Source organism: Rhodnius prolixus, unplaced genomic scaffold (genome assembly GCF_049639745.1).
Source record: "Rhodnius prolixus isolate KJV_2025 unplaced genomic scaffold, Rpr scaffold_9, whole genome shotgun sequence".
NCBI lineage: Eukaryota > Metazoa > Arthropoda > Insecta > Hemiptera > Reduviidae > Rhodnius > Rhodnius prolixus.
This window is the reverse complement of record NW_027411604.1, coordinates 23,901,583-23,921,486: the sequence shown is the minus strand read 5'-3', so window position 1 is coordinate 23,921,486 and position 19,904 is coordinate 23,901,583. Positions and strand designations below refer to the sequence as shown.

Sequence of the window (19,904 nt, the reverse complement as noted above, 5' to 3'; positions counted from 1 at the left end):
TGAAAAACCTACACATTTCTTAATGTTCGCATTCACTAGTCTGGCTATAGTATTCATAACTCTTAAAGCGATATTAATAAACACTGTAGTATAAAGCCTTTCAATAAAAGTAACCTTTTTCAAAGCTCCAGGTGTTACACGGTGTGGGTAACCTAGACTCCCTTGATTTTCAAATTGTTCTTACCGATACGGACAGTTGGCTACTCTGCTGTATCTGCTAAGCTTCTGCACGGTAACTTAACCTACAAAAATTCTGCTGTCTGTATCAATCATATCATTTCCCTTCCCGCCATATTACATTAGTCTAGTGTATCGTGTTTTGACAGTGTTTGTGTGATGTACTTATTTTCATAGTTATTAGATTTAAGTAAATGTTCTTAATCTGTTTAATGAACTCGATAAAACTTCGATAAAATAAAAGGTCTTAAATCTGTAGATTATGGCAAACTTGACTTTAGACAAAGATGCGTTTTACAGACGCATGAATAGGTTGTATTCATCGTTTAAGGTGAGTTTTTTTAATGGTCCATGGTTAAATTGGTTAATTTCTAGATTACAAAACCTAAAATTTGAATATTTTTTTAAAGTTCTAAATAAATTTTCCCTTTGTAATAATATGAAAAAATAGATCATTATTAAATTTTCTCATTTTCAAGAAAACTTTTTTTTATTAGGGAGCCAAAGAAAATAATGATGGGTTTCCAGAAGTTGATGCTTTGGTATCAGCTACAGGTGTGGACGACGAAGTTGTTTATAGTAAATCAACAGCCTTGCAGGTTTTATTTTATTTTTCTTAAAACTAGACTTTTAACTTTTAGTGTTAAGAAAGACCTACAAATATGTATGCATAATAATGCGTACATACCTACATATAGTTTTAACTTAAAGAAATGTGCAGCTGTTCTTCAGAAGTTGCAGCATTAAGCACGATTATATACTCCATTTGTTTAATCAATTAGAAATAGTTTTGCCCGTTTTGTTGTGTTGACTAAAACGCAATTAGGTAGTTAATATGATTTCGTTACAGAAATTATTATCTAAAAGATACCATGAGGCATTAAATTATGATTTATGATCATAGTATGATCTCAGATACTCGCTGAAAATTGCACAATATTGTTAAAAGTTGTTATTTGTTTTTTTTTTTTATAATTGTCAATGATTGCGATTACGGGTATCTGAATAGTTTGTTCTTGAAAATTATTTTGTAACCGTAGTTTTGAACATTTTCCACATAAAGTAGTCAACTTGGAAACGTTCAAGCCGAATGGCCTCCGGGCCTTGTTGGAATGATACCGTAGTTAATTTGCCCTTTTTTTTCGGTTGCTTTAAGAGACATTTTTGCAATTTTCGGGTTCCCATGAAAACATCTTAGGTCCCTTGCAGATGTTTCCCATAGTAATAAAGAAAATGGCACATTAAATAATAGGGGTTATGTATGTTGTGTTTTGGGTATCCAATCCCAGAAATTGATTGTATTATTCATATTCATCCAATAATTATGAGTGTATTCAGTTATATAGGTAGTTGGAAATCGGAGGAAACCGTTCACAGTGGAAGTTTTGAAATAGTTGTAGGCAATGAATGGCTAGTTGTTGACTTATTCAAAAGATTCAGTAACTTGTTGGCATAAGTTATCACAAAGGAAAAGAATAGTAATTGTTTGTAAGAACAGAGTATTCTAAATGCTAGATTAATAGCATAAAACGTATTCAATATTATTATTAATACTCAGGAGTCTAGTAATTGGCTACTAGGCATAATCGGATGGCCGAGTATTTTACCCGATTTGTCTGCCTCCGAGCCAGACAAGTTTTCGCACTGAATAATACGTACAACACCAATTTTTTTAAAGAAGAGATTGAGATCCTAAAAGTTATGATAATTAGCAAAAAAGTGTATTCGACGTTACTTTAAATTTGAACCGTCAGATTAGGACGTGATACTTAACAAAACCTACTCTGGATATCCTCAAAAATTTCCACTAGAGGTCCTAGATCAAAACGTGGATTGACTCCGTACACTCAGTCCCTCTAATTTCTCTGTTTTGAAGCCATTCGTGTACTTGACAGTGTTGCATAACAGTGGCAGTAGGCGTCCACCTTAGCCAGAATAAGGTTAGTCAAAAACCAAGCATTGATACCAAAACCCGGACTTGTTTCATGCTCCCTTGCAAAGCCTTTGTAGTGCTGCCCTAGATCTGGAGTAGATGAGAACTTGCCCTCTAGAAGCATTGTTATAAAATTCTTGCTACATTTTCTTAAATGAAGATGTGAATTGGCGGGTCAGAAGTTCCTAAGATCATTATGACGTACTTCCCGCATATGTAGCAAGCTTTTGTACGCATCATTCTGGAAAGTCGTATCATTGACGAAAAATCCTCTGGGATTACACAAGCGTGAACTTGTGCCTTTTTTTTTCTCAGATTTTCAGATTGGTTGTTAACTTCCACTTTGTATTAACTGTTTATTTTTATCCTTACATTTCATCAAACACCTGTTAAATCTCTAATTTCCATTCTTTTGTTGTTTTTTTTTACAATAGACATGGCTTTTGGGTTACGAGCTCATGGATACAATTATGATTATCTGTTTGGAAAATATTCACTTTCTAGCTTCAAAAAAAAAGATAGAATTTTTGAAACAAATAGAAGGAAGTAAAGATGAAAATGGATTACCTAGTGTTAAACTACATGTCAGAGACAGAGTAAGTAATTAAAATGATAGTTTAATTTAGGTTTTGTAGGATTAAATTAATTTTATTAGTTATTTCTTCTTAAGTATCCCAGTACAGTGTACAGTAATAATATGTAGTTAATATTTGTTTGTTAGAATGATGATTCTGCTAATTTTAAAAAGCTAATAGAAGCAATAAAAAGCAGTCGAAATGGGAAGATAATTGGTACTTTTGCTAAGGATAATTTTTCTGGTCCATTCATGGAAGCCTGGAAGCAGTGCATCAAGAAAGAAGAATTTCAGACCGTTAGTTTGCTAGTTTTTTTTTTCTTTGCAAACAAAAAAGAAAAACATTTTTTATCGCAGTTTATTGATAGTTTTTTTCATCATCTGTAACTTTTTTATTAACTAATTCTGAACCTTCTTTTGATTAATAAATACACGAGAGATTTAAGGAAGAGAATTACTCTCCGGCTTCATGATCTTTGATTACCTTCTCTGTACGAGCCCATTCAATGTGTAGTTGGGAGTTCCTGCTTAAGATTTTCCTTTTTCAAACTTTCTATATTTCCTCCTCAACTCTGTTACCTGAAGGTCAACTTTTTCAAAATTGTGAATTTCTTCGGAATTTCCTAGAAAATGAGAACTTTTTTTAAACTTATAACAGCATAGAAATTTTTTTCGAAGCCATTTTGTAATAAACATTTATAATATACTTTTCACAATTTTGCTAATGTTTTTATTTTTACATTGTTTTAGGTAGACCTTAGTAGCGCCGTTGGTTATATTATGTCCGTCAAGGAGGAATCGGAACTAAATTTAATTAAAAAAGCCAGTCAAGTATCTGTAGATATATTTAATAAATACTTGAAAGATCAGATAATGGATATAATTGATTCGGATAAAGTAATTATTTTGAATTCTATTTTTTTAAAATTTCAATGTGCAATTTTTAAGAGTTATTAAACTTTTTTTTTGGCAACCACATAATAATGTGTCAATTTAAACATTAACTGAAGTTAAGCTTTTAATTGCATGTAATAAAATAGAAACGGTAGCAGTACCTGTTGTTGCATGTAGATTCTAGCTATTTTGTTTAAGGTGGTAACAGTGCCTTGACTAATGTTACCATTAGTATAATTTACATTATTCGTATACTCATCACATTTTGAAAAACGGTATTCGTTTTTAATTAAAAATTATTCTGACGATAAATGAAGACCATTATTATGTTTGTCCTTCTTCATTTATTTAATATTATTAATAACTATTTCATATAAAAGTAGAAAACCATTTAATGCGGTTGCAGAAAAAGGTAATATTTCATTAATGAGAGGCATTTTTTGTACTAGTTCAAAAACTGAAATGGATTTAATTATAAACATATTTTTCGGTATGTTTTATAAATGAGTCATTTATTGCACTAAAATTATTTATGAAGTGAATGACATTTTCTTTCAGAATAAGTAGTTATTCCTAGATGGTTGATGTTCACAGTGAATTTATGAATATTAAGAACTAATATTGAATTTTCTAATAAATAGTTCATTGTTAATACTGAACTTCTAGTTCTTATGAGGAACATTTAGAATTTATAAATGCATTTTTATAGGATTGCAAATATCTTTTAACAGCTAAAATTATTGGTTACATTCATTTATAACTTCTGTCGAATTCTAAGTGAACTAAAATTGAAGGTGTTCAACGCATTTTTTCGCAATGTTTTTGCATATTTCAAACTCTCTTCTTGTTAACGATAGTACGATTTTTTTGTACTTAATTAAACAATTCAAATTTGAATTAAAACAAACAAGGAACACCTTATCCATCATTTTCATACACTTATCCATTTTGGAACTCCCTTAGATATGCTTTGAGGACATCCAAGGGTTAAATGAAAGTTTACTTAAAGACAAAAGTTTCTTATAATGAAGGTGCCAATTTGGAGAAAAAGTAGAGTAGAAAGTGGTCCTAGGGTCGTTACAAGAAGTTTCAGTGGGTGATCCCTACTTTGTCACAAAAACTTACCTGGGAGAACCTTCAATTTGAAAATGAGAATCTCATATATTAAGTGCAACATGATATTTAAGGAAATGCTAAACGAATCTTAGAATCGATGCGAATGAGCATGGCTGGCTGCTAAACCTGAATGTTACAATTACGATAATCGCGATGCCTGCTGGCAAAATATTGAATAATATTTCGAAAGAATTAAAATGGTTGAGGTATTTTAGAAATCTTGGAGCTTGAAATTGGCTCAGTTATTGGATTGATGGAATTTATTGATTTAGTTTTTTTTTAATAAACATTGTTAACAATGATTTTAAATTGCAGAAAGTAAAACATAATAAACTTGTGGAAGGAGTAGAAAGTTCTCTAACCGATAAGAAATATGTTAGTAATGTAGATCCATCAAATTTGGATATGTGTTATCGACCTATAATACAGAGTGGTGGTAATTATAATCTTAAATTTAGTGCTTTAAGGTAAGTGATCATTAAAACTTAACTTTCTTTTTTATTTATTTAATTTTTATAAAAACAATTCAAGTAGTTCAAAAAATTTATATTTTTCATCTACTTCTTTCTAGCGATAAGAATACATTACACTTCGGAGCCATTGTTTGTTCTCTGGGGGCACGATATAAATCATACTGTTCAAATATTGCCAGAACTTTTCTTGTTGATCCATCAGAAACTGTTCAAGTAAGATGTATTTTAGACTGATGTAATTTTTATTTACATTAATTTTTGTTTTATTTACGTGGGATTTCGCAAAAGTAATGAGACTGATAGAAAGATTTCGAGCACTAATGAGTGCAAGAAAAGTAAGCTAGCTGGCTGGATAAAGTTTGGATTTTGTTAGTTTAAACAGTACTTTCGTTGCAGTAACTGTTTCGCAATTTATAGTTTTGTAAATCTTTCTTTTGCATAATCTTTTCTTGATTAATGTAGCCATTACTTTAAATGGGTAGAAATAATAAGCATATCTTTAATCATGGCATCTGCAACAACTTATAATAGTATTTACAATTTGTAATTACAAATTACAACTTATAATAGCTTGTAATAATATAACTTATTACTAAATATTGGATTCCTAGGACATTAATAATTGACTAATTTTTATATTTTAAAATTATCTAGTATCCAAAATTCACACACATTTATATATATAAGGCTAATTACAACCAAATTTTTTATGTCCATTGGTAAAGTTTTGGGTAAAGTATCATAAAAAAGGGAGGTTTTACTGCTAGACCTTCAGTGAATGATACAATATGCCTGACTGCAATGTCTTGGGAAATAGGATCATAGTAAAATAATAATAAACCCATCCAAGAGGACTTTATGGTCAATCAATGCAGATGTGGCGAGAGCTTTGAATACTGTCTAGTGAAGACGCTCCACTTTTTGAACAGTATTGCCTATTATATTCTTCTGAACGTTGTTATAACATGCAACCCCTTTAAAAAAAAAACGTGTAGATTTTTTCTCGTTAACATTTAGGATAGGCCTCATATAACTAGAGGATATAATTATCTTAATTGATTCATTTATATACAATTTTCAGGCTAACTATAACTTTTTATTGGATTTAGAAGAAGAATTACTAAAGCAACTTCAGGCCGGAATAAAACTTTGCGATGTATTTAATGCAGGAATTGAATTCACAAAAAAGCAAAAACCTGAATTGATAGAAAATCTCACGAAAAATTTTGGGTAAATATGCTAGGTTTATTATTCTTGCAATTACATTAAAGTATTTTTATAAATGAAATATTTTATTACTAGTGGAAAAATGCGTGCTTTCCAAAGAAAGTATTGTTTATACATAAGTTATATTTTCTTAATTTCTAAATTAAAATCTGAAGCAGTAATTGATATTTTTGTATAAGGTTTGTTATGGGAATAGAATTCAGAGAGAGTTCTATGCTAATAGCTCCTAAAACTCAAGTAACCGCTTTAAAAGGACAAGTTTATAATTTAAATGTTGGATTATCCGGATTAACAAATGCCGATGCTAAAGAAAAAGAAGGCAAAACTTATGCTTTATTTATTGGCGACACTGTTGTTGTTAATGAGGTACGTTTAAAATTTATTTTTATTTTATGTTATTTACGAGATAAATACATTTGGTGCAAAAACGGCTGGTATTGGGTAATATTTCCTTCTTATATGTAAAACATTTATATATAGAAATCCTACCACATGGTATTAAGTGAATTAAATTTTGCATTAATCAATATGAAAGAACAAAATTCCTAAAAATTCAAAATAGACTTAATTAAAAACATAACAGCTTAAATTTAAATGAGAGTATTATCTGTAACTCTATAATTTGGATCTTTTTACAGTAGTTTTAATGCGAAATTTGATGTGAACTTAATAAAAACTTGGTGGATTGTTCGATTTGATACTGAGCATTACAGCAGTTCTTCAAAATGTTTAGTGCATGACTTTGTTTTTGTACATTTGTATAATGATAAATTTAATACTAAATTTGTATTTTAAAACAAAACAAAGACAAATTTTACAAAATAATTGAAAAAAATTTACATACTTTTGATAATGTGTTGATCCATTTAAAAACTTATTTAAAGTTCCTAGTAAAGATTGCTCCCATTTTATAAACAATTTCTTTTTCAAACGTATGTAGCATGCATGATACAACCATTCTTAATTCATTTTCTATCGTTAATCCTTTTAGATATTTATAGATGCTTAAAACTACTGCAGAAAATCCTACTCTACACTTACATTCGGCTTTAATTTTTCTAATACCTTGTTTCTAAAAGTAATTTTTTTTTTGCTACATTTTTTTGTTAAATGTAATATTTTTTTAAGTACGAGTATTGTCGAAAGATATATCCTTTAATAATTCTTGATCGTTGCCGAGATTTTCAAATATGTCGTATTTATCAAGTGTATAATAATTGTCCTCATCTCTTACAGTTCAAGGTTTTCAAAATAATTTAAAAAAGATAAGGGAGGACAGATGTTTTATAATAGTACATTTACTTCCTTCGTGGCTATAAAGAAAACATTTTTTAATTAGAAAATACATAAAATTATTATTATTTAGTTTTATTATCCACAGATCTGTTCTTTAATTCTGCAGTAATTTCCTTTTCATTTAGGAACTCTGCATTTCCTGCGGAATCGAATCTACTGTTAGGAAACTCTAACTTATATAATAATTTTTTCTATCAAAGCTCGATTGTTTTCACTCATTCCAATCGTTTCGAATGTGCTTCTATCTCCAGAAATTGATCCATCAGATTTGTTAGTAGTAGTAGTAATAAAGTTTATTTAAATGGAAAAACAAAATACAATGTACAATATTTTGAAACAGAACAAAAAAACTTTAAACGGCATGGTATCTACCGTCTGCCGGAGTTTGACACATATATTATTTACACAATTGGGGGGCGGAAAGAAGAAGAAGAAGAAAAAAGTTGAAATTAATAATTTTACGTAAATAAATAAATAAATAAAAAACATTTTAAATACAGGTTTGACTAAAAAAAACAAAAAGATAGAAAATATATGAATTTTCAAAAGTTCATTCACTTTCATGAATTTACAAAAGCTCCTCTCAGATGATTGCAAAATCAGGAAACAGGCTCATTGAGGACTTTTCCTCTAAACTTCCAAGAATGATCTGCGTAATGGATGAGCTGAGGCCAATCTATACCATTCAACAAACTTAAAAATCTTTCTAGAGAGAGATATCTCTCTCCAAAAACTGCCAAACGAATAGGCGACAGGGCAGGGCAGGTAGCAACAAAGTGGAAAGTGTCTTCCTTCTCCTCAAGATCACATAGAGGGCATTCTACTCCAGACTGTTGTTGGTCATAGGGCTTATAATTAAGTCTCATCAGTTCTCCTCTCAGCTTGAGAGCCCAACGTACAGAAGATAAACTATTGAGAGTGTCTACCCCCTCACTGAGATCAGATTTGTTAGAGAAGTTTAATTTTCTTAAAATTTTACCTCATTGTTACCAATATCCCAGAATGAGGTAATATCCAGATATTATACTCTGATATTTAGGTGAACACGTGGCATAGCTCTTTCCAAAACTGATTAACCAATTTCTGATTCCATTATCCAAAACCGGTTAAACAAACAATTAAAAAAAAAAAATAATGACTAGCTTTGACGATAAAATCATCGATGCTGTGAAAATTACAATTCTAACCATGTATTCTCTACATGTAACAGGGCACGCCTGCTGCAGTGCTTACACAATCAAGGAAGAAAATGAAAAATATTGGTATATTTCTTAAAGATGGCGAAGAAGATGAAGACGAAGAAGAAAAAGAAAATGAACCTGCTCCTACTCCTATACTTGGAAGGGGAAAACGTACAGCGGTTTTAGATTCTAAGCTCAGAGTATGTTGCTTAAAGTTGTGAAAGTACATTTTATCATTTATAACGTCCAGATGCAATAGTATTTCTAATTTATGTGGACATTATTATACTTATTATTTGACCTTTTATACTATTTATTGTTTGTGTAGTCTATTGCAATTTGATGTAATATTTCTACCATGTTGATCTATGTGTTAGAAATACCATCTAAATTTCTTTTTCCATTTTTCTTTCTTTTCTTTTTCTTAAAAAAAAAAAAAGAAGATAATGAAACTTCTCAGTGTGTAAATAAATTATTGTAGCAAGATTCATCGGCTGAAGAGAAAAGAAAACAACATCAAAAAGAATTAGCTGCACAATTAAATGAAGCTGCTAAGCAGAGATTAGCTGCACAATCGAGTGGTAGGCAGGAAGAAAAAGTACGTAAAAGTAATGTTTCATACAAGAGCAGATCCCAAATGCCTAATGAACCAGAAGTAAAAGAGTTGAAAATATTTGTTGGTAGGTTTAACTTAATAATTATTCAATTATAAATATAATGGACTAGAATTATTTCCAGCAGTAATATTATGATGTATTTGTTTCAGATCGGAAATACGAGACGGTAATACTACCGATATTTGGGTTATCTGTGCCTTTTCATATATCGACTATTAAAAATATTTCCCAAAGTGTAGAAGGTGATTATACGTACCTTAGGGTTAATTTTTTTCATCCCGGTGCAACAATGGCGAGAAGTGAAGGATCATCATTTTCCCAACCAGATGCAACATTTGTTAAAGAAGTGTGAGTTTCTTAATATGTACTGATTTCTCTTGAGTTAAAAAAAAAAAAATCATTTTACTTCCACAAATTGTTAAAAAAAAACATCAAGGAAATCCCTTCGATTAGATTTTGAAAGGAAGGATGGCAGTGTGCTGATCTTAAATTTCCGTTACCCAGGATTCCCTTGAGCACACTGCGACAAAAGTAGGATCTGAGGCAAATAAAGAAGGCTCTAGACCGGTGTTTCCCAACCTTTTTTTGTGTCATGCCCCACCTTAACCTTTATAAAATTTGTATGCCCCCCTATGTAACATATATAATTTTTAACATTAAAAAATTGATTCGTTCACTTAAGAAACATAAATGATAGGTTCTAGGAAGAAATCACTCTGAAATTGTTAACAAAACACAGTAAGTAAAATTTCAAAACATATAATGAAAAACTGAAATTCAAATTCCAAATAATTTTAATACAGATTTTTCTATATTAATCTATTATTTTAATTTAGTGAGATCCTTGCGCTTGATGCTGCTGCACAGAGATTTTATATAAGGTTCCAATTTGGTTAGCTGCAGTCTCAAGTCTCCACGTTGTGTTATATCCAGCCGATTTCTTTGTTTTACCAGTAAATCATTTACAGCACTAAATCCACATTCAGCTAAAAATGAATTTGGAAACGGTAGTAATAGTTTTCTTGCACATTTGGTTGAATTTAGGTATGTATTTGATTTCTGTTTCCTCACAAAGCTATGCCATCGCTCCTTTTATATTAAATAAAGTTTTAACTGACTCATCATTTTGCAATTCTGCGAGTTCTTCTTGATACTGCATATTTGATATGCAGCGATGGGCCAATTAAGTGCCAACAACTGCGCTGTTTAGCGAGTTTTTAAAACATCCGGGGTTCCCCGCGGCAGACTGCACGCTCCGCGGTGAACCCCGGACGAAGTTACTTGACGACGCCAATCACCTAGTTGATATTTTGGTCTCGTCAAACGGAATTATACCTAATAATTATTTACCGCAATTATTTAAGAATTTGCTTTTTTTGTTAAATTTGGAACCGATATCTAGCATTGCATTTAAATGGCCCGGAGCGAAAGGGTTAAAGTCGTGTCGAGTCCATTTTCGAATTGCCCCCCTTAACTATCAAATTGCCCCCCTGGGGGGCGTGGGCCTCACGTTGGGAAACACCGCTCTAGACCGAATATGAGCTTTAATTATAAAAAATAATAATATAATAGAGAGAAAATTGGCTGAGAGGTTAGCGAATAGTGGATTCCAACCCACAGATCACGTGCTCGAATCCAGCTGCTGGCCCATAGATTTTCTCTCTTCTTACAGCTCACCGTCCGTTGGTGGATAGTGTTTAATGTAACGGCCGTTTTACTGAAGCCAATAATCACAGATGTTGACATGCCTTAAAAAATTGAAAAAGAATATTCCTTTATTTATTAGAATTGCATAAGGACAACTAATAAAATTTAAGATTTATTTAATTTTTTGTTTGCAGTACATACAGAAGTACTAATACCAAAGAACCAGGTGAATCAGTTGCACCATCTTCCAATTTAAACAATGCCTTTAGAATAATAAAGGAAGTTCAAAAGAAATTTAAATCAAGAGAAGCGGAAGAAAAAGAAAAAGAAGATCTTGTAAAACAAGATGTTTTGATATTATCACAAAATAAAGGAAATCCTAAGTTGAAAGACTTATATATACGACCAAATATTGTAAATAAAAGAATGACAGGTAAATATTGTAAATATTTTCTAAATTAAGTGTTCTTAAGGTATTTCTGTTTATTTTATGATCAATAATACAGAAATACAGTCTTAAATTTCAAGAAATCATATGACGTAAGCGCATTGTCTCATTTTGTCACAATGTTTATTTTGCTGAGGAAGAGGATGGCTAGAAAAACAAAATGCCAAATTTAACAAATATTGCCCATTTTATAATAAATTTGTTTCATGCATTTTAAGACTTAAAATCGAATTATTACAATTTTGTTTAAGGTTCTTTAGAAGCCCATTCAAATGGTTTTCGTTATACATCAGTGCGAGGTGATAAAGTGGATGTCTTATATAACAATATAAAAAATGCCTTCTTCCAACCCTGTGATGGTGAAATGATTATATTATTACATTTTCATTTAAGGGTAATTGAATTTAATTTCTGAATTATATTTTCTTTTATATTTAACTTATTTAAGCTACAAAATGAATAGATATTATGACATTCCTACTATTTGCTTTATTTACACTATTGTGCTCATGTTTTTTAATATTCGGCAAGCTTAAAGAAGGTTTCAAGCGATTCTTTATAAAAATATTTGTTCTAAAACTTTAAGAGAAAGATGATTATCATTTTTATTTTAGCACGCCATTATGTTTGGCAAGAAAAAACACGTAGATGTTCAGTTCTACACTGAAGTAGGTGAAATAACAACAGACCTTGGCAAACATCAGCATATGCACGATAGAGATGATTTAGCCGCTGAACAATCTGAAAGAGAATTGAGACATAAATTAAAAACCGCTTTCAAAAGTTTCTGCGAAAAGGTTTGATTTTAATGATGCATAATTTTTTTTGTTTCTTTAATAGTTTGAATTTAACAAAAATAAAAAAAAAAATTTATAGGTAGAAACCATGACAAAACAAGAAATTGAATTTGATACTCCGTTTAGGGATTTGGGTTTCCCAGGTGCCCCATTCAGAAGTACTGTTCTTCTGCAGCCAACAAGTGGCTGTTTGGTTAATCTCACAGAATGGGTAACTTTTTTTTTATTATTATTATAGTTAGTTTGGATTTTTGATGTATGATTTCTAGAACTCTATTCTTGTATAACTTTCTTGTTTATATTTTGGGAAATACCTATGTTTTGTCAAATTAATTTTCACAAAGGGTAATAAAAGAAATCTTTATAATTGTTTTAGTACCGAAGATCAATAAATTTCGCTAAATATCTCCCTAGAATAATGTTTTTTAATAGATTAAATTTAATGAATATATAAGTTTCGTGACCGTAAATTGTTAAACTAAGATTCAAGATTGGCGAGGAATCGGTAAAATAAAAATAAACTCGTCTTTTTGCCAACGTTTCGACAAATATATTGTCTTCTTCAGGGCCTGGATATTACAAATAAAAAACAATTTACGGAGTCTGTAACATAAAAAATCAGTAAATATCAGTAATACAAAAATAAACAGTAAGATACAATAAATTTTTTATAATTATAACAATTATTGTCGTAATTAGTCTTTTGTATCTGTCCCATTGTCAGTACCAAAAGTCCCGTGTGAGTCCCGCTATATTTGTATGTACTCGTACATACCCGCTTCACCAGTTCTGGCTCTTAGTTTCTGTAACTCAACCAACCCGCATAGCCACGTAAGTTTCAATAATTATAAAGAATTTATTGTATTTTACTGTTTATTTTTGTATTACTGGTTTTTACTGATTTTATATGTTACTGACTGTGTAAATTGTTTTGTTTCTGTAATATCCAGGCCCTGAAGAAGACTATATTTGTCGAAACGTTGGCAAAAAAACGAGTTTTTCTTTTATTTGCCCGATTCCTCGCCAATCTTGAATCCTTAATTAAATTTAATTTTAATAGATCAAATTAGGGAAGGGATTAACTAAGTGTTGTAACGTGCTGGATTCCAACGCGGAGATCCCGAGTTCAGATCAGCTACCGGCCTTAGAGACTTCCGTTTCCTAGAGCTTCTTGCAGCTAACTATCCTGCGTTGGACAGCAACAAGAGAACATTCCGTAGATTTCTTAGATGTTGACACACCTTGAAAAACAAAACTTAACAAAAAAGTTACTAATTGTGATCTTAATTCTAAAGAAATGCTAAATAAATTAGATCTTTTCTTGACTCCTTAGAAATGGAAAATAATTTTTAATGAGCATTATCCAAACCATTACCTGTTTTTAAAGTATGTGTTGGCATTTACAATCATCACCTCTGCACAGCTAACAACTTCTATCTTGCTGCGTCTTTTTAGGAGCATGTTTTCTCTTGTATTTTTTGTTATTAGGATCTCCCTTTCCAGACCTTACAGAGAGTTGACGCAGGACGCTTAATAAGGATTAAAAGAATGTGAAGGCTTCTTACTTCTTCCATCAAAGTTTGCATAATTAATTTTGGGAATCTCGTAGCGGTCTAGAGTTTCGTATAACTTCATCGAGGAAAAAACAAACTCGTATTTAATCAAAAGAATATTTCTTAACTAACTGGATCTAAAAATAATAATAAACAAATAAACCTTGGCGTTAATTAATAACCTGTACTGCCCAGCATATATACTACCCTATTATAACCTCTCATATTAACAACTTTTCAGTCTTCTCTCTGTTTTGTTTTTTCAGCCTCCTTTTGTGATAACTCTTGAAGATATTGAATTAGTACATTTCGAAAGAGTACAATTTCATTTAAAGAATTTTGATATGATATTTGTATTCAAAGATTATCATAGAAAAGTATCAATGGTGAACGCAATACCAATGAACATGCTAGACCACGTCAAGGAATGGCTCAAGTATATTTTTTTTCATCAATAAATTTATTAAATTATTTTTTTTTTAACCTGCATTGCTTTAAATAATGGTTTTTATATTTCTAGCTCTTGTGATATTCGCTATTCTGAAGGTATACAATCCCTCAATTGGACTAAAATTATGAAAACCATTACTGATGATCCAGATGGCTTTTTTGAAAGTGGTGGTTGGACGTTTCTTGATCCTGAGAGTGATGTAGAAGTGGCGGAAGATGATGATGAAGATGAAGAAGATGATGCTTATGAGGTTGGTTTTTTACTATTTATCCAGCGATCTTTAATTTTAGAAATTAAGTTCATTCGGAGGATAAGTATATATACATATTTTTATGACCAGCTTCTTAGCTGTTTACTTTTTCTGTGTCGTAATTATGTTTTCGCGCCAATGGTTAGAATAATTAAATATTCATTTGTCCGATTTTATTTAATGGCCTTTTTATTATTTTAGTAAACATGATGTTCTATCAAGTAGATCGCTTGAAATTTTTAATTTGTGCATCTCATAAGTTCACACATTTCAATACGTTGATGTTGGTTAATTGATTTCTTTAATTATGATCTTTGTAGCCAACTGACAGTGCTTCAGAAGAAGAGAGTGACGATGATTCCGATTATTCTGAAGCTTCGGAAGATAGCGGTTCAGAAGGTAAGAATTTAATCGCGCTAAAAAGCAGCATTGACTTATTTGCCAAATTCTACTTTTTTAATTCGTTCTAAATAAATAAATATATTATGTCTGAACAAAAATAAGCAAATGACATTGATGTTAAAAAATAAATATCGATTAATGTAGTAACAAAAATTTTTGAAAAAGAAATTAGAGATGATGATTGTTTACCATTTTGCAGAAGAACTTGGCAGTTCTGATGAATCAGGTAAAGATTGGTCAGATTTAGAAAGAGAAGCGGCCGAAGAAGATCGCGAAAGAGGAGATGATTATAATGATGATTATACAAGAGGAAAAAGAAAAGGTCGAGGAGGCGGAGATCATTATGATTCTCCAAAGAAAAGTAAACACGATAAACATAGGCAAGTTCTTCCAGTTAAAAACATTCGTAATTTTTGTTAGACAAATATGGGCAATGATCGTACAGACCAGTTTTCTTAGCAGTTCTCGTTCTTAATCACTTAACGCGTCAACGTCAAATAAGGAAGGAAATTTGCATGTTGAAAACAACCAAAAATAAATTATTCTGAATTTTCTTTTTCTTTTAAATATATACATTTTGCAAGCTCACTTATATCTTTTTAGCAATAAACGCTCCCAATTACATTTCTCTAGAATCGAGTTTAGATTTCTTCTTAAAATGTAGGTATCGATACTTAAAATCGCAAAGATTATCTTGCTCTCTTCTAAAAATAAAAAATCTTAACAGTTCCTAAAATTTGAATTGTTGATTGGTACGGAAAGAATTTTTGAAGAAAAATTAAATAACATTTGGGGAAGACTGTGTTTAATGTTTATTTAACTATTGTGAACTTTTGTCATTAATATAATATATTTTTCTAAATTTAGAAACAAGTCATCATCACCTGAAAAGAAGCACAAAAGCAGTTCAAGCCACAAGTCCTCACATAGCAGGTGTGTTTATTTTAATGTATAGACTACTATTTAGGTTATTATTTTTTAAAATTCCCACACGAAATATTATTTAATTATATGATGTTATCATATTATACTCTGTAATTATTTATGCTGCATTGGATTAGACAATTAATGAAGAAATCCTTCCCTTCTAGCCATTCATCTTCTCATCCAAGCAAAAAGAAAGATCATTCCTCTTCAAAGAAACACAGGTTTTTATTTAGCATAATTTTGCACCCAAATTTATTATAATATTTCTAAGAAGGCAGAAAGTTTGGCTATTTTATAGTAATCATTGCCATAAAAAAAAGGGGGGAAAGTTTAGATATATATTTTTTTTTGCCATGACCATTAAATTTCTATTTGACGAAGTACTAATAATTATTTTGCGTTGTTCTGCAGTTTTATATTTTTTATTTGTTTGTTTATATTTAATTTGCACTGTTATTAACCTATTTGAAAATTTATTAATGCAAGAACAGTTTAAAATTCGAAGGAAATTTCATTTACAAAATTTTGAAAAATCTACGTCTTATTCATATAGTATACATTTTTTTTTTTTATACACAGGGTGTCTCAAGCTATATGGATAACGACTTTTTCTCGGAAACCAAGATAGCTAGAAAAAAAAAACTAAAAAATACGTGTCCCCTTAGTTTTCTTGTTACAAATTGAAATTTAATTTGTAAATTTTTTTCGTTGCTCCCAGAAGCGAGATATAGGCACCAACTTAATTTTTTCAAACGGGGAGGTGTGGTTTTTATTTAAGAAATAGATTCCTCTACTTTTTTTTTTTTTTTTAAGAATAATTTACTTGAATGGTTTTTTTTTCTGTGAGCGATATTTTACAAGTTATGGATGAAAACATGATTCTTATAACAAATTTCAAAATGATAATATTTAACGGAAATCGTCATGTGAACGGTGAGAGAGGTGGCCACTGAATCACCCCCTTTGTCGATATAACATGCCCATCAAATGAAAAAAAGATATCTCTTTACATGCCTGATGTTGTTACATGCCTCTCACCGGGCTTGACACCTATGGACTATTTCCTTTGGGGATACCTGAAAAACAAGGAGATTATTCAAAAATCTTTTCTTTCTTTTCTTATTTCTGCTTATCTAAAAGCATTTCTAAATCTAGGTGAATCAGAATCAAGCCGGAATTGCATCTGTAGATGAACTAAAGCAAAGAATAATAGATGCCTGTAACTCGGTTAAATTCGAATCTATTTCTTTGGCAGTAAGGGACAATTGGCAGGAAAGAGCATGTCTATGCATCTCTAACGGTGGAGGCCATTTCGAGCATGATCTGTAATATTAATGAGGAGTAAAATTTATAATAAAATAGTACTTTTCTTCTTTTCAATCAAAAAACCGTTATAATATTATCATTTTGAAATTTCTTATAAGAATAATGTTTTCATTCATAACTTGTAAAATATTGCTCACAGAAAAAAACCGTTCGAGTAAATTTTTTTAAAAAAAATAAAGGAATCTATTTCTGAATTAAAAACTACACCTCCCCTTTTGAAAAAATGAAGTTGGTGCCTTTATCTCGCTTCTGGAAGCACCGAAAAAAAAATACAAATTAAATTTGGATTTCTAACAAAAAACTAAGGGAACACGTATTTTTTAGTTTTTTTCTAGCTATCTTAGTTTCCGAGAAAAAGTCGTTATCCGTATAGCTTGAGACACCCTGCACTATATATGTATAATATATATAATACATAATTTTCTAATTTTTCCTTTGCAAATGAAATATTGTATAAATGATTATTTAAAAAATATTAAGCATAAAATGGTGGTAAGTACGATTCAAGCAAATGTTCTTTTCAATGATTTCATTCGTTATGCATGCTTCTTTTCACACTTTTTTGATAGTTTTAGATTTCCACTTACCTTTTCTGATTAGGTTTATATATATATGTTTTCATGGTGGGCGATAGGTTTTTTTTATTTTTCCATACGTTTATATATGTTTTCGGAAGTGAATGGATATGCAAACCTAAGGCTGATTAAAAAAATGCCTGCTTTTTTTCCATATAAGTTCATCATCTTTGGAAATGATACTCAATTTATTGAAAACTTTCTGTACTTCATATCTTGTAGAATTAGGCTTTAGTGCTTGTTAATTTCACCATTCAGGGAATATCTGAAAAGGGTGACTTTCGTTTCTAACTTTATGCAAAGTATAAGTAAACAGATACATTTAACTATATAGTGGACCTAACTTGATTTTGTATGAGAAATGGTCGAAACTCTCGAGGGGACAGTTGTCATTGACCTGAATTCCTCCACGGTGGATAGGTGTATTATTTTCAAATGAGTCACTTGATTGCTGGATACAACCCTAATCCTTGTTTTAAAAAAATTGTCAATTTATTCCTATACCTGAGGGGAAAAATTAAAATATTAAAAAAATAATTTACTTAAAGTTATCTAAAAAACTAGACTGTCCAAAATTTGTCTCTTTTAGAAAAGGGCTACTTTTTTTCATGTCTGGTTATTTGGCTTGATCATTAGATTTTTTTAAAGGTTTTTACAAATGTAAAAATGGGAAGATTATATAGTTTAGGCAAATCTTAAACACAAATAATTTATGTTTTCTGTTTAGCCCATCGAAGAAAGATAAAGACAGGGAAAGAGAAAAGAGTAGTAGCAAATCCAATTCGCACAGCAGCGATAAGAAGCATCATAGTTCAAGTAGTAATCATAAATCATCACATCACGATAAGGATAAGCATAGTTCCAGTGATAAGAAACGACATCGTGAAGATAGCGGGCATAAACATACTCCTTCCAAAAAGTCAAAGTACTTATCGAATCGATTTCTTTTAAGCAAAATATATTTTTAGAAATTTTTTCTTTATATTTCTGAAAATAATGTTATTTTGTCTTCTTTTTTTTTCAGGAAATAGATTAAAAGTGATCATTCCATTCAAAACCAACTCCATTTTTGAAGAATCTATTTTTAAATATATATATATATATAAATCTTTTCATTATTTTGTTTAAACTTTTTTTATTTATTTAATAAATTCCGTTGTATGAAATAAATCATTTGTGCACACTGCACAATCGTTCTGAAATAGAGACTTGAAAAAAGTTTCTAATTGCAGCTACTTAACAGTATTGTGTTTCATAACTCAGAACTAAATATTTAATTCAGCCTACTGAAGAAAAAGTTATAATCAAGAGGTTGAATGAAAACTTGTACATTATGTTAATAATTCTGGAAATATCTCACAAATAGCACTTTACTTTTTATAGTCTTAAGATATTTTAATTAGTTTATTTTGTGTAAGATTTATTACAAATAGGTACAATAAAAAAAAATTGATGTTTGCTGATTCTTCTTTTTGACTTTCTACTTCTGCAATTGTGATAATTTTCGATTTTTTATAATTTTACAAATGATCTTTATGGACGGTATCTGCGTATTCTGTATTCTGAGTGTGTGGATAACATATTTAAGTGGCGAACCGTGCAGATAATTAGCTTATGGGCCACAATTAGACGACGGTTTTAAGTACAAATTCATCAAATGGAATTGCTACTTAACTTTTTGTTTCACAGTGAGATCCATCGTAAAAATCGTCTGAGTGAAGCCACATTGTTAATCACCTGCAATCCTTTCAGCCCATCTTTTCATTCTGCGATAGATTGTTGAAGAAATAAACTTGTACTCTACAGAAAGAAGCGCAAAGTCTCGATAATTCTCCAAGTCTTGATAATAGTGGAACATTTTGAGGCTTTATATACATGCAGATTGATCAGAGTTGAGGATTTCTCCAATCTTATGGCATCCTTTTTAAATCTACGAACTTCTTATAAATTCATATGTATGATTCTGAGAATTCACTTTAAGAAGTCTTGTTTACCATCGACTCCTGGAGCTTTATTGTTTTAAGAGATGTAATGTTCTAC

The 19,904-nt window shown here is 30.5% G+C and overlaps 1 protein-coding gene across 3 annotated transcripts; it reads left to right on the top strand.

Moving 5' to 3' along the window:
* Window positions 1-209: 209 nt before the first annotated feature.
* Window positions 210-19,322, top strand: dre4 (SPT16 homolog, facilitates chromatin remodeling subunit dre4). 3 transcript variants are annotated; one of them, XM_074128046.1, is made up of 24 exons: window positions 210-508; window positions 675-776; window positions 2,545-2,706; window positions 2,832-2,981; window positions 3,435-3,581; window positions 5,010-5,161; window positions 5,266-5,380; window positions 6,249-6,397; window positions 6,574-6,760; window positions 8,901-9,071; window positions 9,353-9,551; window positions 9,638-9,836; window positions 11,330-11,568; window positions 11,835-11,977; window positions 12,198-12,380; window positions 12,460-12,591; window positions 14,200-14,369; window positions 14,454-14,634; window positions 14,955-15,033; window positions 15,236-15,416; window positions 15,904-15,969; window positions 16,098-16,184; window positions 18,592-18,789; window positions 18,889-19,322. In XM_074128046.1, exons 1-24 carry the CDS (start codon window positions 440-442, stop codon window positions 18,893-18,895), a joined length of 3,468 nt encoding a protein of 1,155 aa, XP_073984147.1. In that variant the 5' UTR covers window positions 210-439; the 3' UTR covers window positions 18,896-19,322. The 3 variants fall into 3 exon arrangements, with proteins under 3 accessions (XP_073984147.1, XP_073984150.1, XP_073984149.1); XM_074128048.1 differs by having other exon boundaries at window positions 211-508; window positions 16,128-16,184; XM_074128049.1 differs by lacking the exon at window positions 16,098-16,184.
* Window positions 19,323-19,904: the final 582 nt, after the last annotated feature.

Bases quoted from the DNA above. Each gene is read 5' to 3' on its own strand.
- dre4 (XM_074128046.1), top strand. From the start codon at position 440: ATGGCAAACTTGACTTTAGACAAAGATGCGTTTTACAGACGCATGAAT. The intron at 11,569-11,834 runs GTAAATATTGTA...ATTTTGTTTAAG, and splicing joins TGTAAATAAAAGAATGACAG to GTTCTTTAGAAGCCCATTCA. The intron at 15,034-15,235 runs GTAAGAATTTAA...ACCATTTTGCAG, and splicing joins GGAAGATAGCGGTTCAGAAG to AAGAACTTGGCAGTTCTGAT.